The 27,575-nt window shown below is 44.8% G+C and overlaps 1 protein-coding gene across 6 annotated transcripts in view; it reads right to left on the bottom strand.

The window, feature by feature from the left end:
* Window positions 1-27,575, bottom strand: part of GRHL2 (grainyhead like transcription factor 2) — a 134,346-nt gene that overhangs the window by 81,191 nt on the left and 25,580 nt on the right. For all 6 annotated transcript variants that reach the window (XR_003095394.1, XM_006029281.3, XM_025210732.1 and 3 more), the window contains 4 exons: window positions 23,868-23,935; window positions 19,120-19,510; window positions 8,473-8,528; window positions 1,709-1,865 (listed from right to left, as the gene is read on the bottom strand). Coding sequence is in view for 5 of the 6 variants with exons in the window: in XM_006029281.3 (XP_006029343.1) it covers window positions 1,709-1,865; window positions 8,473-8,528; window positions 19,120-19,510; window positions 23,868-23,935 (672 nt within the window). In the remaining variant the exon portion in view is untranslated. The remainder of the gene's footprint in view (window positions 1-1,708; window positions 1,866-8,472; window positions 8,529-19,119; window positions 19,511-23,867; window positions 23,936-27,575) is intronic.

Here is a 27,575-nt window from a genome sequence, read left to right as displayed (position 1 = left end):
TACCTCAGGCTCTGCTCCATGCTGGCAGGCTTCATGCATGCTGCATCCTAGGGCACTGGTCAAACATGGCCCCATAACAGCCATGCATGATATACAGCACTGCTGTGGGGCTGCACAGGAGCTATGTCCAGTGTCCCAGGCTGCAGTATGGACAGAGCCTGCCAGCGTAGAGCAAAGATAAGGTGGGGAAGGAGACAGGTAGACAGAGGAGTGGAGGCTGAGTGGATGGAGTGATGGGGAAAAGAAGCAGCAGGGAGAGATGGGGAGGTGCAGAAGCAGCAGGGGATGAGATGAGTGGCAGCTGTGATCATGGTCCCAGTCCCAACACTAAGTAGGGGCTGAAGTCCAAGCCATAGCAGCCGCTTCTCCCCCCAATCCTTGTACTTGATTCTGCAATGAAGGGCTTCCTCCCCCTGCATGTTAAATGAAGAAAAAAACCCTGTCTTAGAACCAAGTAAATATGGTACATAGTTTTAAAAAACGCTTAGCCCTAAACATCCTTCTTATGACCAGGAGTCTAATATTATAAAATAAAAAAGGTTCATCATAGCCACCACATTAATATGGAAAGATTCTCCTCAAACTACACATCAGATAAAGGTCTATGCCGTTCCCTTGAGGCCTGATCCAGTGGCTCGTGATATTAATGTAGAAGCTGCATCAACTTTGGTTTTGAAGTTTGTTATATGATTAATATTTACCTTTTCTTCCTTCTTCCATGGTTACAGTGTTGGCCACAAACTGGCAAAGGAGGGGCATATCACAAACACTAGCAGCTCCAACAAAAGATCGGAGAGCCTGAATAAATGGATCTATTTAATTCCGCTTTAGTTCCCCACTCTCTCCCCTCTACACAGAATAGAAGTCTTGTTTAAAATAAGATTATGCCACCATGGTCATTAAGTCTCACTCTTGTAGTACTTTGTTAAGTCATATGGGGAGATCTTTGCTACTTCAAAGGCTTGCAGTGCTTTAAGCTTCAGAAGAGAGTGCAGTTCTCTAGGCAGCAACTTTGTGGCTCAGTTTCCACTCCAAACTTATAAGGATAAAACCAGTTTATTTGAAAACATTGCCAGCTGGTCTGTTCACCAGAATTAAGCTGTTAGTAATTAGCTGGCAGCAGTTCTATTTTCAGAAGTTGAGAAGGTGGAAATTGCCCTAAATGTTATATTTTTCTTAACCAAATATAAAATAACAGATTGCAGTTATGTAACATATTTGTTCTGAATTTGATGCTACAATTAGTGGCCCAGTCCTACAAACTAGAAAATACCTTCAGCTCCACAAGAACTTTTGTGAGATACACCTGATTGAGTTTGTATATCTGAAGTTCACTAAACTTCAGTGGCACTTAAGTGCCCGCTGAAATGCATTATTGAACAGGGTTGGACTTAAGCACACGTTTAAAATGAATCATGAGATTCAGTACTTTACTGAACTATTAGTAGTTCCATTGAAGTCAGCGGGAGAAGTCACGTGGTAAAGTGTTTTGCTGAAATACAGCCTAAGAAAGTCTATATTGCAACTAGTTGGCTTGTGAGACAACACTTAGAAAAACCAAAACACAAGTCCAAGTCACAGATAACTTTTCCCATGCTCATGCTAACCATTCCAGCAAAATCTTTCTGCATTTCGCACACGTAAAATAACACATCCCACCCTAAATGTATCTAAAGAAATCTATTTTCTCTACAAAAATCAGCCATACCCTGACTTTGCTGATGGGATGTCTGAAACACTTGTTGTCACCCGTCTCACTCAGAGTAATGGCGTAGAACTGTCCTTTGTTTAAGTAGGTCATGGGTCCCTCTCCCTGCTTTTGACGCAATGACTTGGTAGCTTCTAGAGTATACTGAAAAGTGCTGCTGCAAAGAGAGAGAGAGAGAGAGAGAGAGAGAGAGAGAGAGAGAGAGAGAGTCACAAACAAAATATAAATGACATTTTCCTTTTTTGCTTAAGTACATATTTCATACAAGTACAGAAAGTGTGGGTAAATAACTTATACAAAACAAATGGCAATGATCTGAGGAAACAGTAAATAATGAATTTTAAAAAGTTAATTGACTCAACTCAATTAATTTTTCTTCCTTTAAATCTATGGCATTGATCTTATATTACAATAAGTCTAACTAGATTGTAAGCCTCTTGGAATAGGGACTGTGGGCCAGATGCAAATTGTCTCTGTAGGTGTTTTGACTTCAATGTTATCCTGCCTAACTTTTGAGTCGGATGCCTTCCCAAAAAACCCAGATAGCCACCTAGAATTTTAATACAGCCAAGGGGGAAATAGAGATACCTACAAATAATTCAGGTTTAGACTTTCAGGTATTGTATACAAAGACTGGGGAGTGTTAAGCATCCCCAAAGGTCAATTCAGAAGTAGCCAATAGCAACTACTAAGTCATGGGGCATCAGATTAAGCAGAAGAAAGCCTCTCCTTGCAGGCTAGTGGCTGAAGTACTCCACTGGGAAGGGCTAGTGCTAGGTACTGGACCATACTCCAAGCACTGTTAATGCTTTTTACATTACACAGTTATTGTACAAAAACCAGAAGTAAGCCTGGCAGCAGAAGCTAGAACTCAGGATTCTCCTCTCCCAGAAGTGTCCTAAGCCCTGGCCCACAGTCAGCTCTGTCTTTTTGACCCTATGGCTAGGGACAGACATTCAAAAAGCCCGAATCGATTCAATCTTTGCAAGTTAGTCTAACCGGCTAGGCTGAACCGGTTTGTAACTGCACAGAATCCCCACTGGACTGAAGAAATTCAGGAACATGCCTGCAAAAGCTCAGGCTAGAAGCCAGGTGGGGCACTAGAGCAGGCCTCCCTTCCCGCCTGCAGTGCTGACCTGAGGGAGGCATGGCCAGACCCCAGCAGGATACTCTGGTTAGGGAGGGGTCCATCCCCCCCGCTGCTTCTGACCAGCAATGGAGCCAGCGGGGAGTTGCACAGTATTTACTTACACAGGGAGTAAAAGTGTTTATCAGCCCATCAAGAAAGCAAAAGCCTCTCATTAGTTTAAGCTCTTCTTTTAGCTCCAAAAAACTGTAAGCAGATACTGTCCTGTCCGCCTTTGACCTGTCTGCCTTACACAGACACCTCTCAGCATTAGTAGCATACAACATGATAGCTACAGTCCTTGTTGTGGGAGAGGGGAGAGGGGGAATCCCTGCTTGAGTGGGGACTCCGGGGCAGGGAGGGGAAAGGCAGGAGTAAGCCAGGCAGACACTGCTGTGTCTGCAGTCTCTGCCAGAGCTCCAGCCAGGGAGCAGAAGGGAGGGCCAGCTCTGCTGTGGAACAGAGAGCCCAAGCCCAGGACTGCAAAGCACCTGGGATGCTGGGGTACTCTGGTTTAAGTTAATCCAGGAAGGGGTCTGGAACAGACGTCGCATAAACTGGTTTGACCCAAATCAGTTAAGTCTGATACTATATTTAACCAGGTTTATCTCAAACCAGTTTCAGCCATTTTCGAATTGGTTTATGTTCACTGAACGTCTGTTCTGTTACAGGTTTAAACCAGTCTCTGATCACTTAAACTGGTTTGTGTAATGTCTGTCCCTAGCCAATGACTCGTGCATTTTTCAATGGCCCAGATCCAACAAGAGTAGTGGAGTCCAGTCAATTAGCCTATTCTATCTCCTGCTGTTAACCCATTTACATGGGAAGTGGAAAATGTAGATTTCAGCCCCCACCAGGTGAGGAAAGCCTAGAACCTAGGTCTCCTACTTCTTGGGTACAGGACTTAAAACTAGGTTGACAGGGAGGAGGACGAGGATGACACTAACATCAGTTTTAAGCTGAATTTAGTGATATTGATATGAACTGGTTGCATTTTTATTGCTTACCACCATGGTCCTTCCCAGGGTCTTAAGCAAAGCTTGGTTGCCTTCCAGGGCTAATTTGAACTGCACTAGAGCCTAGGAAGGAGTTATCATCATAAAAAATAAGTGCTCTGGGTTATTTCTGCACAGACACGCAGAAGCAGATCCAGAGGAGGTGCATTGTCATGACTGCACCCCGTCCCTATGGACCATACTGTGGGAGCAGCAGCCAGGAATATTTTAAGTCCTGGAATCAGATAAGAATCCTCACCCCCATCCTTCTCCACCATGCTCAGTGGAGCAGCAGTGGTGGTGCCCAGGGTCCCACTCCTTGCCTGGTCCCCCTGGGTGCTTCCTATCAGCCCAGGAGCAGATGCAGGGATCAGGAACCCACCTGTCACTACCTCTGTCCCAAGCCAAACCCAGCTCCACACACAGCCACTTCCCACAGCCCTGGCTGAAGTAGGGCAGAAGCAGCTAGGACAGTGGTGACAGTGGCAGGTAGGTCTCCCCTTCCTGCACCCAAAGGCATTGGTAGGTAGGGAGGGCAAGGATGAGAATGGAATGGGACAGGGAGGTACCACAAACAGAAGGGAAGGGACAGGATGTTGTGAGAGTGAGGGAGGAGAATTTTTACCTGATTCAGGAACTTTAAAAAAATCCCTGTCTGTTGCTCAAGCAGCTGCCTGTTGCTCAAGCAGCATGGTTAGGGGGTGCCACTCCGGCAGTGAAGGTTCCTGGTCCTGGACCCCTTATGGACAAATGCACTTAAGTGCAATCACTTACCAACTCTGTAGTCCCAAACTGAAGAATGTTCTGGATTTACGAACATAATGAGATTTTAGGGTGCTGGCACCAAGTCAAATTGAATCACTCTTTAGGTATCTATTCTCATCGAAGTCCCACTTAAACATCTACTGAGATAACTTAAATGTGGTTCCCCATTGTTAGCTTTTCTTAAAGAGCCACTAGAAAATGTGGGCTGATATACATGAAAAAGTGGTGATTTTTTTTTCTGTAAGAGCAGAAACTTGGTTACCTCTGTGGACATCTGAACCTGCAGTTGTCACAGAAAGACAAGTCCATATAAGAATAAAACAGAAGATGCTGCAAATAGGTATGCAGGCAGAACAGAATACCTACAGCACAGCATATGCAGAAGCCAATGGGAAAAGGGGAGAGTGGGCCTAATTATTTAACAGTACATTTGAATTGAGTTCTACAGCCATCTTTAGAAAATAACCAGACACTATACATTACCCAAGTTTAACTGAGTTGCATAGCTGATTAATAATAATAATGGATAAATAAACCCCTAGCTAACACATATTAGTGATGTTACCAAATCAAAATTGGAATTTCAGAAGGAGCTATTCCAAAAAAGTGGTTGTGCTTTGATAAGTGGTGTTCACTATGAAAAGTCTGAGAATCCTGTCCTTCTCTGAACTCAATCACCCCAGAAAAATATCCATCAAAATCCACCAATACTGTTACGGCAATCTAGTAAAATCATTCCAACAGCGCTAACATCTCTCTGAAAGAAAACAGTGATATTAACTTGCTGAATAAATGCTCCTTTCAAAATACATCTATAGCCACCACCACACCACTTAATACAAAAAGACACTTGCAGGATGACACTGCATGCTGAAGAAAATCGTATATTTACAAAGGCTTTCATTCAGCAAAGCATTAAAACACTACTGAATTGGAGCCAAAGGCAAAGCATGTGCTAATCTAAAAGGTTAGCATTTCAAGGACACTAGTCTCAGACAAACATGCCAAGAGGTTAGGTAAGATGGAAAAGGACATACAGCAAAACTTTTTTTTTTGTAACTTGTACCAACCACATTAAAAAAAGGAAAAAAAAATTAAAATGTTAGTACAACAAGATATCTTTTCAAATCCTACTTAAATAGGTGAAAAAAATTCTTCATTGGATCCTTCTTTCCTCCTCCAGCACAAGAACTTCCAAAATTTGTGTAAAGTCAACTTAATTTAGAAATAAATTTGAACTGTAAAATTAAGGTTTAATTAAGGTGTTCTGATTATGTTTGCCTTAAAAAAAAATATTAGCTAAATGTCTAACAAACAAAACTTTTATAAAAAAAAAAAATATCTTGCTTCATTGATATCCAATATATTATCTTTATATTATAAGGATACTTCACATTTATATTAAGAGCCCTTTAGTTTACACTACTTTGGTGTTACTGTGAAGTGTCATAACTGACCTGACAAACAGTCCATTTGCAACAGGTTGGTATCCTGTTTTGACTGTTTCCTATTCTGAATGTTTTGGACAACATTAAATTAAAAAAAAAAAAATCCCAGACAAACTGCACCTGGCCAATTGTGCAATACCTGGACTAAAACACAAGGGGAATGTCTTCCTGATACCATCTAGCAATCAGTTCATGCCCTGAAGCATGAGGACTGCTATCATTAAGCATTTTTACCCAAGTAAATGCAATTGCAATTATTAGTCATAAACTTTTCTAATCCTGTTTTGAATTTCACCATGGCTCTGATCTAAAGCCCTTTGAATTCAGTGAATACTTTGTCACTGACTTTGATGGGCCTTGCATCAGACCCTAAAATTGCTTTCATTTTTATTAGCTTTTTGAATCTGAGGCATTCATTTCTGCACACAGCATTATGGAACATGGCAGAAGTCTGTGCAATTCACAGTAGAGCAGCATGTCCTTTCTAAACAGGATATCACCAGAAGCTGTCCTTCTTTGTTCTTACGATAAAGGTTTTCACCTCCAGAGAATGCAAACACTCTTCAGTTCATAAATAGCTAATGCAGGATAAGTCAATCTTTTCTGCAGATCTACTTCAAAAATACCCTCTGTCTAATGACTGAGTCCCAATCCCAGGGAAATGAATGGGTGTTCTGAATTTGCCTTCAAGAGAAGGACTGGGCCCTTAAAAAAAAGCCAGACCATGGAAATAAAGTATAAGGGGCCGGATCCAGGACAACACTTATGCTTCTGCCTAATTTTAAGCATCTGAGTATTATATCAAACTGAACTGCTCCCATGCTTAGCTAAGCATGTGCTTGGGTATACTGTTGGATCATTGCCTTTATGAGTCAATGACTAAACTAGCTCTGGTCCATTACAGGTACTGTTTTGTAGGCCTGTGCGAAGCAGCTAGTATGTGCTTCTGATTCGGCCAATTCAGGGGACAGTGACTTTATTCAATGATTTGAATCACTGTCCCAAATCGATTTGATTGCTACCAAATCTCCAAATCACCCAGGCCCATCCCCCACCCACTCTCCCAGCCCTGGCAACAACTGCCCCACCGGCCCCAGCTCCCGGCACTTTGAAACAAAAAGCCACAAATCACCGTGTGCTGCCAGGCAGGGGGGGCAATCCCCAGTGCCCCCGACTTTATTCAATGATTTGAATCACTGTCCCAAATCGATTTGATTGCTACCAAATCTCCAAATCACCCAGGCCCATCCCCCACCCACTCTCCCAGCCCTGGCAACAACTGCCCCACCGGCCCCAGCTCCCGGCACTTTGAAACAAAAAGCCACAAATCACCGTGTGCTGCCAGGCAGGGGGGGCAATCCCCAGTGCCCCCTGCTGCATGGAGGGCTCTGCACAAGCCCCCCAACCCACCCTCCCACTGTCCCAGCCCTTCCCATGGCTGCCCCCCAGCTCCAGCCCTTTAAAAAAAAAAAAAAAAAAAAAAACCCAAGAAAACCCCTAGTCTCACCACTCCTGCCTGGTGGGGGGCAATACCTGCTGCCCCCCACCACATTGCGGGCTCTTCCATGAGCCCCACGAAGCCCCAAGGCTACTGCAGGAGCGGTGAGTCCCAGGGTTTTTTTCTTAAAAGGGCTGGAGCTCAGACAGGCAGGGTAACCATGGCGGGGCTGGGGGAGCAAGGAGGGGGCGGGGGTCATGGGGGCTCATAGCTGGTTTGTGATAGACATCCTATAAATGGAACACAAAGGGCACTTTTACACGTGCTCCAGAAGTGGAGGGGCAGTACTTTAATTAGAGCAGCTCCAAGAGCTCCAGCAGATTTGATTAATCAAGTCTGCTCCAACATACTGAAATTCCAGTGCAGCCTCTGCACTCATGTATAAGGGCCCAAAATGAACAAACAAGCACCACAGCATCCAAGACAAAGCTCTCTAAGAAAACCATAGTAATAGAAAAATAAAACCAAATACAAATACATGCTTCCTCATCATCTTATGATTTTAAAAGATATGACTTGGTTAAACACACATTGTTAAATTAAACTTGGGGGACTAGACTAAGCAGTCTTAGATATCTGAACCAAGTCCTTCCATCCTGGAAGGCAGCAAAGATTCTCCATGAACTTGTTGGTAATCTACACACTATGTTTGACCTGCCAAGGAGCTGATTCTCTTCTCATACTATTTTACATTTGTGTTACTCCACTAACACCAGTGAACTTACCATCAATTTACATGGAGGCAAAGTGGAAGGGAATCAGACCCCAAAATTCAATGAAAATCTGATTTTAAAAGCCAACAGGCACATGATGAAAAGAAAATGGATAGTTACTGGGGAAGCACAGTACACACTTAATGGTAGTAAAGTCTGGTTTTCAATGTTATATTTTAGTAAGAGGCCAATCAGCAACGAACGTTTCCCGTAACCTACCTTGCTGTTTGTTCATAAATATATTCTTCAGCCCCCACTGATGCACTACGATACTTCTGAAAGTTATAGAAATAAATAAAAGATAAGAATTATTTGATAAAAAAATAAGCAAAAGTTACTGACAAGATTAAAACTTTTATAGATGGGGAACTCCTATAGGAAACTCAGGTATTTAAAATTCATGATCCCTGTTAGACAGAGGAGTTCCCTAGTTTTCACAGCTGACAGAAATTATTCACACTGAGCATTTGGATTCTGTCACAGTCTGGCTATTTCATCACAGAAGCATATCAGTAAGGTAGCAGATGTTTTTTCTGTTCTGTTAACATATTTTTAAAAAGAAACCTGTGAAAACAGGCATTGCTCTCAACTGCGTGTCCTAAATCACAAATACAATTAAAAGTTCTACAGAGTTTTGTGTTTAAAAATGTTTGCATGCATCTAAATTTTAATTCTCCTCTACAAGCAACACTCTAATGTTCATAAAAAAAATCATATAACTGAACCATCTGATTTGGAGGGACATAGGCTAAGGAAGCATTCTGCCTGTAATACAAGATTATGTTAGGATAATAACATAATCGCTTTACAAAATGAATCAGATGCAAAAATAAGAAAAGTTACTCTTTCAAGAGACTAAATTATGAGACTGAGGATTAAGCAAAGATCCATGCACCGCATTACTGAACAGAACAATTCATGTTGTACCATGAGATACGAGACCCTTGCTGTTTCTTCTTCGATTTTCTAAAGTCTTTCTGATTCACTGAGGGCTCATTAAATCTCTTGAATTTTTATTTTTAACTCTGTTTTATGACACAGCCTCCTTTGTCTTGAGAATCATCAAGTTATACAAGTTTTAGAACTGGTTTAAACTTTATGTTTAAATACAAGTGTGCAGAAAAAGAAAGCGTTGGTTACTAGTAAAGTTCAAAAGTTTTGTGAGCTGGTGTTAAACATTCAATGCATTTTGCAGTCATTGGATAAAATGCAGGAACAGTCTGGAGTTCCAGTCTTTTCTCCCAAGGAAGTGTTCTTATCACTGGGCTATCAAGTCATGATGCCCCTTATTTGTTCTCTGTTCAGCTCCATGAATCTTGCATTCTTGATTGCACAGTGGCCCAGCTTTACCAGGAAAGGTGGAAAATGGCCTTAACTCAGTCTTCCCTACAGCTTTGGGTTTGGGCAATGTCCTGGGATGTGGGAGATGTAGGTTTTAAAGTCCTCAGGCGGAGAAGAAACTATAATCCAGGAGTTCCACATCCTAGGCTATTAAATAAAGCTGGGTGGTGAGTAAGCCAGTCATCTGTACCCAAAGAACTTAACTTAAGAGCAGGAAACCCAGTCTTATACTGGCACCATTAGCTTCAAGTAGGTGCCTACATCTGGGAGAAAGAGGATTTCAGACATATCCTTCTCTCCAGCATTTCCTATCGACTGGCTTGGATGCTGTCTAGCTCAGTCTGCCACCTATTGCACAGTCCTCGGCACCTCTTCCCTTCACTGTTTAGTGAACTTCAGTTTGTTTTTTTAAGCCTATTCCCAGAGCTAAGTAACCTTTCGCTCCTGTGTACCCAGCCCTTTAGTGTGGGCTACAATTCTCTGATGCCTCCCCAAAGAGCTCAAGCTATCTGCATTTACTCTCACTGCAGACACCTGGCCCTTCTGCAGCGAGATAAACACAGCAGAAGGGCTATAGAGGAAGGGCTTACAAAGGTGACCTGCTCCAGGGCTGTCTTATCAAGTGTGTAGAGAGTCAGCTTGAAGGGCTGCAGACAGGTGACTTGGTACAGCTGTGTGCCATCTGATCCTTCAGGCTACCTCAGGCTGGACTGGACCTCTTGGGCTATGGACAAATATTACACCTAAACCGGTTTAAGTGATCAGAAACTGGTTTAAACCTGTAACAGAACATAAGTTCAGTGTACATAAACCAGTTTCAAAATGACCGAAATAAGTTTGAAATAAACCTAGTTGAATGTAGTATCAGACTTAACTGATTAAGCTCAAACCGGTTTATGCAATGTCTATCCCAGACCCCTTTGTAGTTTAACTTAAACCAGAATCCCCCAGCACCCAGGCATGCCTTCTGGGTGAGGCTCTCTGCTTCACCGGAGCAGGGCTGGCACCACTCCTCTGCTCCTCAGCCAGAGCAGAGAGAGGCAGGAGCAGGGGTCTGGCCAGACACTGGGCCTGGGAAGGGGGCAAGGAAGAGGTTTATTCCCCCACCCCACAAGTGGGAACCCTCATGTCTCTGCCGGGTGCTGAAGTGACTGCCCCAGCAGTAGCTCCAAGTAAACTGGCCGGGAGGGGGGAGGTTTAATTCCCGCCTCCCTGTCCCACCTGCATAGACCTGGACCAGGGTCTGCCAGGTGCTTCCCCTTTGCTGCTGCACCAGCAGGGCTGGGGCAGGGCTGGCCCCTGAGTCGGGGGGGGCGGTTATTCCCCCTCCATCCCCGAACGACCACAGTGCAGTCTCCCACCCCAACCACCGCTGCTGCCACTCATTCTATGCATAGGATAAGAGATTGGGTAAGGCCTCTTCTGCCCCCTCTGCTAGACACCAGTGGGAGGGGGGGGCAATAACCCCCTCCCTGTTCCCTCACCAAAGGGACACTGCTGTCCGGGCTCTGGCTATGCCCTGGCTCTGATCGTGGAATGGCAAGGGGGCAGGCCCTGACAGGGCTGCAACCCCTGCCCTGATGTCTGGGCAGTGAGAGCCTCTCCCCAGTGCGGGGAGCCATGAGCAGGGGTCAGAGCTGACATGAAGTACATGGGCTGGGCGGTAGCACTGGGGCTTGAAGGGGGCCATCGCCCCTCAAGCCTCCCTAGCACCACCATCGCCACTAGTCTGCAGCAGCTTTCTCCACCCCCCACCCACAGTACCCCCCGCCCCACCACCGGGAAGGAGCTTGCACTCTTGGACACTGTGACATGGCCTGTTGCCCCTGTCACAGTCGCTCCACCCTCACTGTTCCAGCAGCCAGGCTGGGGTGGGGCCAGACACCAGCCAGGGAGCAAGGAGAGGGGTTATTCCCCCCTCTGCCTCCAGAGCACTGCAGTGGGGTTTGCCTGCCCCAGCCGCTGTTTCCCTCCCTCCAGTCTCAGGGAGGGGAGGCAGAGATAACCCCCGTCCCTGCCCCCTGCTTAAAGGGCCCTGCCGGCCAGGTTCTGGCCATGCCCCCACCCCTGGAGCGGTGAAGGTGGAGCAAACATGATGGGGGCAGCAGCTCCCGTCACGGTTTCTGGGCAGTTTCTTGTTCCTGAAGCCTGCAACAGAAACCTGCTGGCTCAGTGCATCCAACCCCCAAATCCTGTCATTACACTCTATCACACTGGATCAGCACCGGAATTAGAGACTCTTTTTTAAATTATCAGAGCTGCAAGAATTAACCATGGGACCATATATTATCATCATATTTCAGAGCTAACAACTTTTGGAGACAAAGGCGAACAGCAAATCTTTTTCTCAGGCTTGTTTGTTTCAAGCTGAGCCTCTACAAACTTGATAAGATGGCCCTGCAGCGAGTCACCTCTGGAGCAGGGTGGATAAAAATCAAATTTTTTTTTTTTTAAAAGAAATTAAAAAATTGGATTTTTTAATTTGAATCAGATTTTTTTTATTTAATTGTATTTTTAGATGCTTTTAAAAAAATAAACCTATGTATATGTAAAAATAGATGTTAATGCTCAAAGGATATCACGATGGAAAAGGGATTATAACTTCTAATTATATACTATTTAAGACAATATATTCTTGTAACCTTTTTAGAAAAGTTTCATGAATAGGTCACAACAGGCCACAGACTATATTAGGGGTCCAATATTATGGGGTTCCCAGTGGCTCCTCTATAGATTAGTAAAGATTAAAGAAAGCCACTCTGCCCAATGGGACTCAGTGCTCAGTCAGAAGATCCCATTAAGCATCTCTGTGATGCTTAGTTTCAGTTCTCAGACTGGTTTTGTGTCTCCAGAGATAATAACATCCTTGTTAACAGCAGTATATGGAGATGAGAGATAACAGACCCGATTACCTACCCATCAGCCCTCTCGTCTCTCTGCAAGTTTACGTACACGGAGTCAAGCCCTCACCTCTCTCTAAAAGTGTAAAAGTTTCAAAAAGTGAAATGAATAAAGAATTGCTGGTGATGGAATAGGTCTGGGCAAGGAAGATGAATCTGGAGATAAATGCAAGGAGGGAGGGGAAATAGAAACAAAAGCAAAATATTTTGTGCAGAATATTCCGGAAGTCTGGAGGGATATGTTTCTGAGTATAGCCTCTCCATTGATTTGAGATCTAGTAAGGGAATGGTAAGGTAGAAAGGAAAACTAATCATGGCAGCAGCCTTGTCAGGCCATAAGAGAGAAGAACTCAAAAGATGAGAAGAAATCTAGAAGAAAGTAAAGAAAGCCCCAGGCTAATAAAATATGGCTGCAGTGCTCATTTGATGTCCTTCTAATACAGTGTGGCAAAAATATCCCCCAAATATCCATGATTAATCTAGTGAATTGGAGATAGTTCACCTCCCAATAACTTCACAAGTATCTGCTTCAATTAGCTTTGGTAAATAAAATAAACAAATCATAATTCAGTTTTCTAATGTAGCTGCAAAATTATTCTGAAAAAGTATCAAAATAAATCGCTGCTTTAAAATGTATAGTGTGTACCTTCTAAAAATGAAACCTTACATCTGTCTCTGAGTTGTGAATAATGTGTCTTAAGGTTATATCAAACAACAAGAATGCACTTTTTGTAGAAAACAATAATTAAATAAGGGCCTCCTAACCAGTGATTAAAACTGTGATTTAAATTGATTTGGTTTAAATCAAATCCACCCTGCTTTGGAAGCTATCTTCACAAAAGCTAGACCAGTAATGCTCAAACCTCTAGCCCTGTGGACTGAATGAATGACAAGGGGCCATTCTGCAGGCTGGACCCCATGTAAAGAACCAGCTCACACATATGATCTGGCATGCTGGCACAATCCCATGTGCTAGATCTGGCCATGTGCCATCCCAGCCCTACTTGCTGGATCCAGCCACAAAGTGATCCCACCCACTGGCCCCATGGCCAGTGTGATCAGTGTAATCTAGCACACTGAGCCCCATTACCTGGCCCACAGGACTCCCAACAGGTCTAGAAATCTGGCAGCAGGGGAGTGACAACGCTGCCACCATGGCCTATCCCCCCCGCCACTAGATTCCCAGATCTATGGGGAAATCATGGGTCACATGACAGCTTTGTGGGCCAGATTTTGCCCATAGGCCAGAGGTTGAACACCACTGAGCTAGACCATTCACTCATACAGAGAAATTTTTGTCAGGTAGTATATGGGGCCAGACAGCTCCGAATCTGGCTTCATGGAAAACCCAATCATCTCCTCAGATGGCAGAAATCTGGGGCTGGTAAGTGAGCACAAGTGAATGACCATGGATTTGCTAGGAAGGGAAAAATCTAAGATCAGAGATGGTAAGAAATGCCCACAAAAACTGCTGTTCCCCCTTACTCTCTTTACTTTCTCCATACTCAGAGCCATACAGGTCCTCAAAATCAGGACATCTAGGAGTACAAAATGGTCTCTTTCTAAGTACAATCACTGCTACTGAGAATGTTCTTAATTATTACATTTGGTCCTGAACTGAGAGCCTCAGTCCACGCATTAAAGTGTTTTAAGCCCCTATTCCCAATCAGTCAAGAGTGAAAATTAAGTAATTGGGTGGTATATGGTGGCATTCAGAATCTACCATGAGGAATTGGACTGGGACTGACTTCACAGACCTACAGATTGTCAGATGATAACAGCACCTCATAGAAAATTTCAGTTTACAGTCTTTTCATTGCACAACCTTTTCCTCATAGTACAATAGTGGTTTTAGATTTGCATTTGACTAGTCTTGTTTTTTTTGTTTTTGTTTTTTTTTAATATCATCATTTGCTCTAGTTTCTTGCTGTATGGCTTGGAATACTGATGCCCACAATATACATAGAAATTAACATCCTTAAATAGCAATCATATTTTAAATTAACACAATATTTCTATATTAAAATTAGTATACTATTAACCTTCAAAAGCAACCGTGTTGAATCTAAGATAGATTTTAAGTAATATATCTGGGCACTTTTAAATAAACCCTTAATAAAAATAGGGCAACATTCAAGTAAAATAAATGCTTATTGTTATCATATTATAACAATATTATTTTACTACTCTCATGGCACTATTATTTATAAAGGCATGTTAAATATAATTCAACTGATTCTGGTTTTAGCTCAGCAAAATAAATCTAAAATCAAACTTTTTCTGAATGGTAAGAAAGTCATTTCCACACATGTGCAAAATATTTGTATTTATACCCAAACAACAGATCAATGAAATATGAGCAAGAAATGTTATTGGTGAGAAAAGTTTGGGTTTTTCAAAAAGCATACTTGCTTTTCCCACTTGGGACGTTAGGATCCTGACCTTTTCATTTCACACAGTTGTTACCAATATGAGTCTTCACATCGATCTCTACAATTCCATAGAATCATCTAAGAATGGGTCTTTGTTTAAGTGTATTCAGGAAAGTCATTGCATTTGAGTAGTTCCATTGCTCTCAGTGGGAACAATTACATGTGCAGAGTTGCTTGTGTGCATAAATGTTCTAGAACTAGGCCATGCATATAAGTTACAGCAGAAACTGTGTAATGCTTTGTTTTAAATGCATAGCATGACAGTATGCTTTTTTTTAAAAGCATATGATAAAACATCACAGATGTTGTAATACTTCACCTGGGATACCCTAGGACATATGTATGATTTTTTTTTAAACAAGATTATTTTTTAAATTCTGTACATTCTACAGCACTTTGTGTACAGGAAGGATTAAGCATTCGGTCAATATGCATTCACAGCATCAGTAACATATAGTAGCACTGTAACATGTAGTAGCACTGTCGAGCATTAACCTGGGGGAATCCCACATACACACTGGGCTCCTACAGACGTGCAGGGAGCCATCTCTGACACGCTGGAAATCCAGCGTGTCAGAACAGACTCGATTAATAGTTTGCTGGAGCATGGAAATAAACGCACTCCAACAGAATTTAGCGTCACGTGTATCAGCATCCCTGCATTGAAAAATGGCGACGGGGCATTTTATACTAAAAGCTCATTCGATGAATTTTAGTTTAAAGCACCTTTAGTTTCAGCATGGAGGATGCTGATACACATGAAGCTCAGGTGCTTCTAATTAGCATGGCTTGCTAATTAAAATGCTGCCTTCCCCCTCCCTACCTCCCCCTGCCGCCGCGGCAGCTCCCAGAGCATGTGTAAATATTCCCATTATTTCCTGGATCCTACAAGCAGAGCCAACCCAAGCAGGGTGCAGGGCCTGGGGCAAATCAGCCCATGTTGGGCCCTGCCCCAGCTCCGATCCCATACACCCTGGACCCAAAGAAGCTGCCGCCACCATTGGCAGTGGGGAGGGAGTGAGCAGCTGGACATGAAGCATGCAGCGGTGCACAGTCACCACGGCTGCACTGCCCAGTTCCACAGGGCCCCACAAAGTGCAAGGCCCAGAGCAGTCACCCCAATTTGCCCCCACCTAAGGACAGCCTTGCCTACAAGAGAGCATTTACCAGTAGCACAGCATAGCAGCTGAAGCCGTATGATAACAAGGCTGTGCCTGAATACATAATGTGGTTTGTGGTTTCAGATTAGATTAAACTGAATTTTTTAAAGGTGTGTTAGATTTCTTCATAAACATGGATCCTGGTTTTCCCTGATAAATTACAAATTCTCCGATTTAAAAAAATAAAACTAAATTTAAAAGATTAAACCCCCCAAATCCATGATTAAAATGAAAGGCCATGATATAAATATAGATATCAGTTGAACACAATATTTTCTTGATATATTTACAATTTTAAACCAATTTGGAAGCCTACCAGTGCCTCAATCATTATAGTGAAATAAATTCTAAATACCTATATCATTTGTTATTTGATTTTGGTGTTTTTATCATGAAAAATCAGAGTTCCCCCTGCCCCCTTCGCTCACAGAATGCGTGTTCAGGCCTCTCTCACTCCCCTCCCCTTGCCCGCCGCTCATGCCCACCACCCACCCGCAGTCCCCTGCCCGCCCAGCCCTGCCAGAAGAGGCCCCCACATGCCAGGGCTATAGGGCCAGGAACCTGGGTCTGCAGCCCCCCCCCCCCCGCCCCTTCCAGCAGCAGCACTTGAGCCTCAGCTGCCGCCCACAGGAGGCAGGGGCTGCTGCAGGGAGCACAATGTGGATCCCAGCTACCCTCCCTGCTGCCTGCCCACTGCGGGCTTGCAGTGGTGGGGTGAGGCTGGCTCCCCACCATTGCATGCACTCCTGGGGGGACCAATGCCCCTCAGATGTGTGTGCACACGGTGGGAGTGGAAGTAGGCTGCCTGGTACAGGCTCAGGCTCCCCACCTTGCTGCCCTCCCTCAGGACCTCCACAGCCCAGACGGTGCGACCTGGCACTGGACAGAACGGGGCCACGCAAGGAAGCTTCTTACCTCTGCAAGCTCCACGTTGCCCTGGCAACATGTCCCCTGCCCATGCAGCAGCGTGGGGCTATGTCCCCTGCTGTGGGGCACACAGGAGATGCATCGCCAGGGCAGCACAGAGTCTGCAATGGCAAAAAGCTTTCCACTGTGGCCCCACTCTGCCCTGCAGCACCGGGTTGCACCCAATGGGCCATGAAGGCCCCAGGGGAGGACAATAGGTCAGGGAGCCCAAGCCCGCAACAGGCAGCCTGCACCCGCCTCCACCCCGCACACAGATCTGGGGGGCACTGATCCCTCCTTCTCCCTGGAAGTGTGCACTGCAGCAGGGAGCCAGCCCACACTACCCCGCCCCCACCCCCACAGGGGCCATGCATTCCAGCTCTGGGCCCCAAACTCCATGCACCCCCCAGCTAGGCAGCAGTCCCAGCCCTGCCCAACTCCCTCCCTCCCTTTGGGGGCCTCAATCCCCACTCCCACCAGACTTGCCTGTGGGAGATCCTCTCCAGGTTGCCTGGCAGCCATGTACTTATACATGCTCATGGTGTCCCCTGCCTGACCACACCCCCAGCCCCTTGCAGGATGGAACTCTGCTAGCCTGAAGAGTTGCTCTGAGTTGCCAGCCTGAGAGCTCTTTGCAAAAGTGCAAAATCCATGGGTTTCTCCATTAAAATAAAAAAAGCCATGTTTTCCTTGGGTAAAGGGGAAAACAACATTTTTCTCCATTTTTCTGTAGGAAATGGAAAACCCGGATCCCTGTTCATAAATTGTACCTCATTCTGTCAACATAGAGCAGAACTAAGACTTCACTGGTGACCTGAATGAGCATTTCCATATCTTAATGCATTTGGACATCTTTTACTGTTTAATCTGCACTCTGAATTTCCTGGATTTTTAAGGTTTCTTTGGAGGATGGTTACAACATATCTGTATTCTTTTCTTCTCCCTAAACTACTCAAATACTTAACCTTAACTGTAACTTAATGCAACTTGTACCTGATTTTTGGTTAAATTACTAATAGTTTCATATAATGAACAGAACACCCAAAAAGAATTTTACCACATTATATTTCTAATGATGTGACAGATCATTTCAACCTTCAATTATTTTTTTAAATTTTAATCTCTGGGGTCAGATTCACCACTACCATCAGGCTAACTTATGTCACTGGAGCAGCACAAAACAGCCACCAGTTAATTGGACTCACAGCTGCTTTGCATCATCAGGACAATACAAAGAAGGCACTGATACATACACTCCAGGCATGTCTACACAAGACACTTAATGAGCAAACTAATACTACCGCGCATTAACACGGCTGGCAAAAACCATTCTATTGCACTAATATGCAGTAGACTTAGTCTAATGAATGTTAATATAAAAAAACCCCATTCATCTGCACTAATGCACAGTAGCATACATTACGGCACATTAAGTTTGTACCTGTTATTTCAGGTAATAAACATCATGCGCTATAATTATGGTGCATTAATTAATGTGTAAACGTACCCTCCAACTGCTCTCTCCTAATCTCATTATTTCCTTGAGACACATCCTCACCTACCTGTTTCCCTCTACCCTTCAATCTCTACATTCACCTGCACTTACCCCTGTAATCCTAGTTTGTCTCTTCCCTCTTTGACAAGTAGGTCTGGTGCAATAGGTGTTTTTTGTAGTGACCTATTTAAGGATGCAGGGTAATTTTTTTGCCAAACTTTTTCACAACTGAAAATATCCTCAAAAAATATTGCTCACCTTCAAAATGGCTGCCATCTCATTGTCTTGAATAGCAGTGAAGCCACAGCCTGTCAACAGTTAACTTGCCCTCTTTCAAAATTGCCAAAATCCCCAATGATGTTCAGTAGGACTGAAGCTATGTAATGCTCTCTGTATTCCCCCCCATCAGTAGTGGTCATTTTAATAAAGCCAAGCTGTCCTTAAGAAAGACGGTATCAGGAGAGAGACCAGGAAAAATGCTGTGAGTTGGAGAATTTGCTAGACAGCCAATGATATTCATCTTGCCTTCCCAGCTCTCTGCCAGACAGCTAAAACATACCAAATGCCATTTATTTTATTTAAATCTTTTCAATAGATACTAATGCACAAATGAAAAAAAAAAAAAATCTTACCTCTGTTCCTCCGTCTTTGAAAGTGTCACTGTAAGTACTATCAGGAGTACTACGCTGGTCATCTTTGAGATAGTTTGTATGGGGGGCAATGTTGGGCATTTCATACTGAGTCTGTTCAAAGATAACCCCACGGTGTTCCTCATTTTCTCCTCTTGTATAATGAACTTGCGGGGCCATAAAGACTGGGGTGAACTCTTCTACCTTTACCACAGTAATTCCAGTTGCAGAAACCTGCGTTGGGCTCCCAGATACGTTTGTGCTGTACTCCCTTTTGGAAGACTCCAGGTGATCCTGGTTTAAGGAAAGGTTAACTGGCACTGTCTTCAGGACTTGCACTCGGTTCTCTCCTCCACTCAAATTACTCTGAGTCTCATTAGCACCAAGACAACTCCTGTGAAACAAATGAAAAGCTATGAATTGCCCTCACAAATATAAGCACCAAATCTCCTTTAGATAGGAAGCTGATTGCCAAAGATGTCTACAGAGAAATATACTACCCACTACAAAATTTCTTATATGTACTGTGGGACTGGAAAAGGTTACCAGGAAACAACTACTGGCTGCCCTTTGCAATTAAAATATAGGACATGACATCTCAGGAGGCTGATCCACTACAAATTGTACATAAACCGTTTTTCATTCCTCTTGGACTGTTATTTGGATATAAAGTCAATATACAACATGGGCTGATTCGCTAAAATAAACATCAACAGCAATATGAAATAGATAGCACTGAAAATAACATGATTATCATATGGAGTAGACAGAGGATCTGTCAATAACAAGATTCATATTTAGCTATATACCCTTTTTAGCAGCCAGGATGGTCATTACTAGATTTTCTGGGGTAGGTCCTGCCAAAGCACTTCTGAAGTTATCCCATCAGAACTGGGTCAGTTAAGTGCTGTGAGTGCCCTCTAGTTTTTAGCAATATCACCACATTAGCTCTAACTTAAGGGTTAGGGACAGACATTCAAAAAGCTGGAGCCTAAATTATTTCAAACTTTGCAGGTTAGACTAACCTGCAAAAATTGAACCGCTTTGCAAGTGAAAAGACATTCACTTTTAATTTTGGAAATGCAGGCACATGCCTATAGTGGCTCAGGCTAGAAGCCAGGGGGGCACTAAAGCAGCCCTCCCTTCCCTTTGGCAGCAGCCAGTTTCCCCTCTGCTCCTGCTTGGGTGACAGGAGGGCCTGGCCAGCATGGCCCTGCTATCCACCCAGGGCTGTGGCTACGGGACTGAGCTGAGCCAGTCTGCGGGTGCTGACAGGGCTGAGCCATCAGGGCTGGGCCTTTCCCAGCAGGCTACAGCTTGGGCTGGGGGCTGTCACGAAGCCACAGCTGGCTGAACAGGCCCCTTCCCAGCAGCTGTGGCTCTGACACAGCCCAGCCTGGCAGCATGGGTGGGGGCTGGCCGGGTAGCAGGCTGCCCAGACAGCTTGGAGGCACTGGGAAGCCCCAAGCCCAGCAGCCACCCACTGCAGCCACAACTGCAACCCCTGCCCTATACAGCACCTGGCAACTGCAGCTGCATCACAAGCTGTGGGCTTGCCGGGGCCAGGAGGGCTGTTCTGCACCCCTGACCTCCAGCTGCCACCACCATGGCAGCTGCCTCACCTGCCCCTGCTATGCTGCACTCCACTGCTCTGGGTGGGCAGGTGGGAAGCTTCAGCCCAGCGGCTTCTGCCCAAGTCATGGAGCTCCAGCTGCCTTCTATCTGCTGTGCCCACATGGCAGGGGCTGCTCATCACGCCAGGTGGGTGGAGGGGATGGAAGGCAGCTGGAGCTAGATCCAGAGCTCCAAGTGCTGGGGCTGAAGCTCCCCCCAACCCAGAGCTTTGCAGGGCGGCAGGAGCCACAGCTGGAGGTAAGGGGAACAAAACAGCCCCACCAGGCCAAACCAGTTTCCCCTCACCTCCAGTGATTCCAGCTCTCAGCTGCCATCTACCCACTCGGCACCATGAGCAGCCCCTGTGGGAGGGCAGAGCAGGCAGAAGGCAGCCAGAGCTCCATGCCCTGGGCTGAAGCCCACCCCCTCCCTCCCCACCCCGCCACCTGTAGTGGTGCAGCAGGGGCAGGAGTGGAAGGGGGAGCAGCCCCTGGAGGGGAGGGGAAGCTGGCTTGGCCCAGCAGGGTTGTTCTGCTCCCCTCACTCCAGCTGCAGCTCCTGCTGCCCAACATAGTGCCATTCGGGGCAGGGAGAGCTTCAGCCCCATGACTTCTGACCAGAGCATGGAGATCTGACTCCAGCTCTGGCTGCCTTCGATCCCCTCTGCCTGCCCAGCACAATGCACAACCCCTGTGGGTGGGCGCAGCAGGTAGAAAGCAGCCAAAGCTAGAGTCGGAGCTCCATTCCCCGGGCAGAAGCCGCAAAGCTAAAGCTTCCCATCCACCCACGCAGAGTGGCACAGTGGCGCACAGCAGGGGCAAGGGGAAGCAGCAGCCACAGCAACGGCAAGTGGAGGCAAGGGGGGCAGAACCTGGACACCCTGCAGCTTGTGATGTGGCTGCAGCCACTGGGTGCAGCACAGGGCAGGCGGCGTGGCAGCTGCGGTCCATGAAACTGGCCACGCAGTTCCCAAGCTGCAGCCTCCTGGAAAGGGCCTGGCCCCTGCAGCCCAGCTCAGGATGGCCCCTCTGCATCCACTCATCAGTACCTGCATTCCATCCAGGATCAGTCCCCCAGCCCCAGCCACTGGCAAGGCAGGCAGATGGTGGGGCTATGCCGGCCAGATCTGGCCTCGCTCCTTTCCCTGCCACTGGAGTGGAGAGTGGGGGAATAGCTGACAGGGGCTGTGCCACTGCTCCGCCCTGGCCAGGTAGACCCAGGCTGCTGGTAGGACAGGGGACAGAGGGGGAGATTAAATCCCCCTCCCACTCCTCCTTTGCTTCAGGCTGCAGATGGGAGGGGGAGGGAGGGAGGGCTGACAGGGGTTGCTACACCCCAACCAGGCTGACCCTGGCTGCAGTCCCCCAGCGAGAGAGGGGAGGGAGGGGGAAATAAGCTCCCTCCCTGCTGCCTTTGCCTCGGGGGCCATGCCAACCAGTGTCTGGCCATACCCCGCCCCTGCTCCAGCTAGAGAACAGAGGAGCAGAGCCTGCTCTTCTGTCTACAACAGGCAGCCCAGCCCAGAGCTGAAAAGCATTCTGGGATGCTGGGGGACTCTGGTTTAACTTAAACTAGGAAGGGCTCTGGCGCAGAAGTTGCATAAATTGGTTTGACCCAAATCAGCTAAGTGTGATACTACACTCAACCAGCTTAAACTGGTTTGTGTTCACTGAACTTCTGCTGTCACAAGTTTAAACCAGTTTCTGATCACTTAAACCAGTTTATGTGTAACTTCTGTCCCTAGTCAAGATGCCTTTGAACAGGCCTCAGTCATGCATAGCAGCCATCACACAAGATAGGACAGGATGGCACCTCAGAGACTAACTTGTTCAGAAAGGCAAAAGCTTTTGTAGGCAACAGCCTACTGTCAGATGCTATCTGACAATTCGTAGCATCTCATAAAGTAAGATGTTGCTTATGAAAGCGTCTGCCTCTCTGAATAAGTTAGTCTTCAAGGTTCCAGTCTGCCTTCTGCCTGACTTTGGACTAACTTGACTAGCTACCTCTCTCTACTCACGGACAACATACATAAGAAAGTTTCTTCATAAAACTTCCAGTGTCCAACAACTGCTAAACATTTAGTTATTATTTTCACCCAGTGAGAGTTGTTCTAATGTTGTAATGCTTCCATCTTGGCTTTTAATCTAAGGAATATTTGGTCAATCAGTACCCTGCTATGGAATTTTTCTGGAGTCAATTTCTTCTTAGATTCAGGTAGAAGAAGTTTCAGACTATGCTTCTATTACAGCAAAGTGTGTTTTTAATGTTGAGACACTTATCTAGTTTAGTTTTTACCTCAGTGTAGCTACATTAGAAGTTCCTTCAGCTAGCTCCACTGAGGTAATAACTAACAGCACCTTCATGCCAAGAGGACTTTACATCAAGATTGCTTTCTCAGTGTAAACAACCACACTTTTTCCCCCCCCTCTTGTAAAGATACATTCCCACTCTACTGCTCAGAAGTCTTAATAAAATCACTTATTATTCTAACCCACCTCTCAGAAGGCAAAGCAGGGTGGGACCTTAGAGACTAACTGGCTTGGAGACCCTTCAAGGTGTCAGCCTGCCCCAGCTTCTTCCCGACTTCAGATTAACATGGCCAAGCACCTCTGTAAGCTACCTCTGGCCCTATTAGCACCTTCTTCTCCAAAACACAAGAAAAAAAAACCTCTAATCAGAGAGGTATGAAGGAAGAAGCATGTTTGAGAAAATGTGATTTTAATGACATTATTTTACTTGCGTCCTCTCAGAGATGAAATGAAGCTAATAAAACTATATTAATCACTTTAAAATAGCCAAAATGTTGTTATAGGAAAAATTAAGAGAATTAAGTAAATAAAAAACAAAGTAAAATCAATTGTATATCTAATATCAATATGTTCTTACATTTTACTTTTTTCAGACAACAGAAGTTCACTGCACCTCTTCACTGCTTTGCACATTGCAATTTCAAAAATAATCCTGCTTTTTTCAATAAACAAAAGTACATAATGACAGTTTCCCACAGCAGGCTTTGTTATTTTATCTTCTGGAAGAAATCCATAAGCCATTAGGCCTTGACAGTTCTTTTGATTCACATCTGATAAAGTTTTTGTTAGTGGTAGTGTATTGGTGTATTATTTTAAATGATACTCTACCTTTTATCTTGGTCTTCTTGACTGTCACTCACTTTGTTAACAGACAACTGCCTTTTATCTCTGGGAACCTGAGAACAGCATCAGGCATGGGTCAGACAAATGTAACAGTTTGTATTTGCAACTTCAGATTAATCTAGTAGTTTAACAAAAGGGAAGGTTCATTTAGGTCAGGGATACCAAACACATAGATGTCAGGGGATGCTTCTCTCTAAAATATATCCAGAAACCAAAAGATGATCTTGAAACAGGGAAATATTCACTACATTTAATTCTGTTTTCTTGGATGTATAAAGAATGCAAAAAACATGTTTTATTTTCTTTGCCCCAGAAAAGGTGTTATTTGGCTTGCTTTTTTTTCTTTCGACTATCAGGAGAATCAAACCTCAAGTTTTCTATATATGTAAATTTATACCAGAGATGTGAATTCAAACTATTTGATTATTTTGGTAAATCTGCATTCAGGTCCTCAGAGTCTGAAAGAAAAGCAATTCTTGTCAATTTATCTAGGTTCTGAATTTCTGGACCCAGTGGAGAGCCCCATGGGCCAGATGACACGGCACGACAGGCCAGATCAGGCCCAGGGGTCAGAGGTTGAGCACCACTGTCCTAAACAGAAATAAATAGAATCAAAAAGCATACATCAAGGCTTTACTTAGACCATTCAGACAGCTCAAAAGGGGCTTCTAGTATACAGAAACAGTTCCCTGAGAATATCCTCTATTCAAAGAATACTCCTGGCAGCAGTGGCAACAGTTTCCACATTTGTCATAGGGGGTGTATTGGCAGCACGTTGGCATGTCACCAAAAAGCAATGAACTACAGCTACATTCCAGTTTCCTAGGTACACCAGAAGAACTTAAGTCAGAGCAGGGCCCTCCATAAATCTGGAATACATGATACTCAGAGGTGACTTAAGTCCATCTGTGCCCCGGTCCCTGTCCCCAGCACAGGAATCAGGCTCTAATTTTAAATAGCCTGAATAAAAACAATAAAAACAACGATGATGATAAATATCACTCCCTATTTTACTTAGTGAAGTTTCACTTGCATAATTTTACAGTCTCATAAATCAACTTGTTTTCTATACTGTCTGCTTAGACACAGGGTAGACAAGACCTGACTGTCTAATATAAAAAAAATCACAGCAACATGTCATCTACAGCCATTTACATTTTCTTGCTCCCTAAGCACACATTAAAAACAAACAAACAAACAAAAACAAACAAACAAACAAACATGAATGTGCTTTTCCCTTTGCAGTTCACCTTCAGTGCGAGTCTGGAGACTCTCTCAGCCTTGCCATTTGACATCTGAGAGGTCCTGGGCCCCCATTTGCTCTCAAGCAATTTTCAATTTGTTATTATCTCAAGCTCTTAAAAAAAACTTGGGTTGGGTTTTAGCTTCCACGTTGGGTCCAACTCTCAGTGCAATGTCTGGCCCTTGTTGCACATTATACTTAGGCTTCTCAAAGTGGTAGTTAGCGTTACTGTTAGCTCGAATTTAGAGCAGCCACACGTTCAGGCTAATAGGGGCCTTGAGGACTGAAAGTAAGAATGCACCACCCATTCCATCCCTTGCCCCTTCCATTCTGGGCTCCCCAACGCTGCCTCTTAGGGCTCCCCCTGTCCCACCTCTGCCCCTAGGGAGGGGCAAGGGGGAAGTCCTAATACAAGCTGGGGAAGGAGAGCAGTAGGGGATGGCAGGCCCAAGCCAGGCTGCTGAGGAGGTGGGCTGCCCAATTCAGTGGTTTGGGGCGGGGGGAAGCCAGGGTGCTACATTAACATGTAGCCTGGAGTAGCCACATTAACGTAACGTGAGCTGGGTAACACGGATCACAGATAAACCTAGCCTGGAGTGGTGTAACTTTAAGAAGCCTAAGGGTGTTTAAACCTAATTTCACACACTAATGTGTGGACAAACCCACAGTTAGTTTCCTGAGCCACCTAAAATTAACATGAACAGAGCCCTTTCTGATCTTCCGCTGCAAGATAGGAGCAACTGTTATCAGTTATTGGAGAATGCTTTATACAACCTATTTCACTCAGAGCCCCAGAATAGTTTGGACTAGCTGTCATAAGGCTATACAGAGGAACAGAATGTCCTTCAGAAAGTAATATTGAAAGATTGCTTTCATTTTTCTAAACATTGGAGAAGAAGAGATTGCTAAATACTGAGATAAAGGCTCAGATTACTAATGTAGACCACAATCCCACAAACACGTGTAGTCCCATTGACTACAGTGGAGCTACCCTACTTTACAGATGAGAATCTGGGTCTTTATTTCTTCTCTTTGGGAAAGACACCCTTATACTGACCAAAATGCATGAAAGCTCTCTCTCTTAGAATACAGTCAATGGAAGACCTAAATTAAGTTGTAAGTATATGACTGAAATAAATCACACTGCTCTCAGTTTTCTTGTTTACCCCCCCACCCCTCCCAAACAAAAAGGCTGTCTCTGAAACATCTGTCTGATTGTTTTACCAGGTTTAAAAAGTAAAAATATTTTCTTGGGGGTGTTGATATTGAAAATAAATGGAATTAATTTGCTGATTTCCAGCTCTGCCTCCACACTTGGGGTGCTAAGTTACTGTTCTGCTAACATTTTACAGCAAAAGACAGACTGTCAAACTCTTGAACACCTTCAAGAGCAAACTGGATGCTCATCTTGCTGGGATCCTATGAACCCAGCTGACTTCCTGCCCTTTGGGCAGGGGGCTGGACTCGATGATCTTCCGAGGTCCCTTCCAGCCCTAATGTCTATGAAATCTATGAAACTCAGCACTGCTGTAAAAACAGGTACAGTAAAATCCCCATTATCCAGCATTTGAGTAATCGGAACACACTAACAACTGGAATTTCCAACCAGCCGGCCAGACGCAGGCAGGGGGGGAAGGGGAAAAGTTTGCACGCGGCAGCCACTGCCGCCACCCACCACCCTGTGCTGTAGGTGCTCTGCATGTGGTCACCACCACCCCTCCCGCCCCTGCTCTGCATGCGGCCACTGCCACCCCCCACCCTCGGCCTCCCTAGCTCCGTGTCCAGCCAAAAACAGCCAACCTCAGGTAACGAGCATTTTTAGATACCCAGCACCCCCCATTGCCCACTCATGCTGGATGACAGGAATTTTACTGTACAAGCCTCACTGAAGTCAGCTCTGGAGGTAGCTTTATTGTCATCAAAATGATTTAAGAATTCAGTTTAGACAAATGGGTATTGAAATCAAGTCTCATGCCTTGGAGCTCAAGACTTAGAACAGAATTTTCCCCTAGGTGCAACACTGCAAAATTGCTAGCAGCAGTATGTGGTTTTTGCTTCGACTTCAATCAAGGGCAATAAGCAGGGTTAAGGTGTTAGCCATAACCATGCTCAGACATAAGAGAGAGAAACAGAAATAAATAAGCTCTTTGATTAAGATGCTGGACTGAGACTCAGATTTATGTCAATCATAGCTGTCACACATTGATTCTTGTCTGCCACTGATTAAATCTCTTAAGTCTCACTGTGCTCCAGCTTCATATAATTAAACAGAAGTGATCATACTTTCTCTTCTACCTTGCATCTAGCTTGTTGTCCATTTAGCTTGCAAGCTCCTTAGGACACGGACTCTCCCTTATTATGTGTTTGTAAAGCTCTTGGAAAAAAGGGCCCTGGATCCTACTTTAGGATTCTAGATCCAGCTGAAATACAAATAAGAGCCATCAGGGAGA

This window comes from Alligator sinensis, unplaced genomic scaffold, assembly GCF_000455745.1.
Source record: "Alligator sinensis unplaced genomic scaffold, ASM45574v1 scaffold974_2, whole genome shotgun sequence".
NCBI classification, from domain to species: Eukaryota; Metazoa; Chordata; order Crocodylia; family Alligatoridae; genus Alligator; species Alligator sinensis.
The sequence above is the reverse complement of the archived record's forward strand: the minus strand, read 5'-3'. Positions and strand labels throughout refer to the sequence as shown.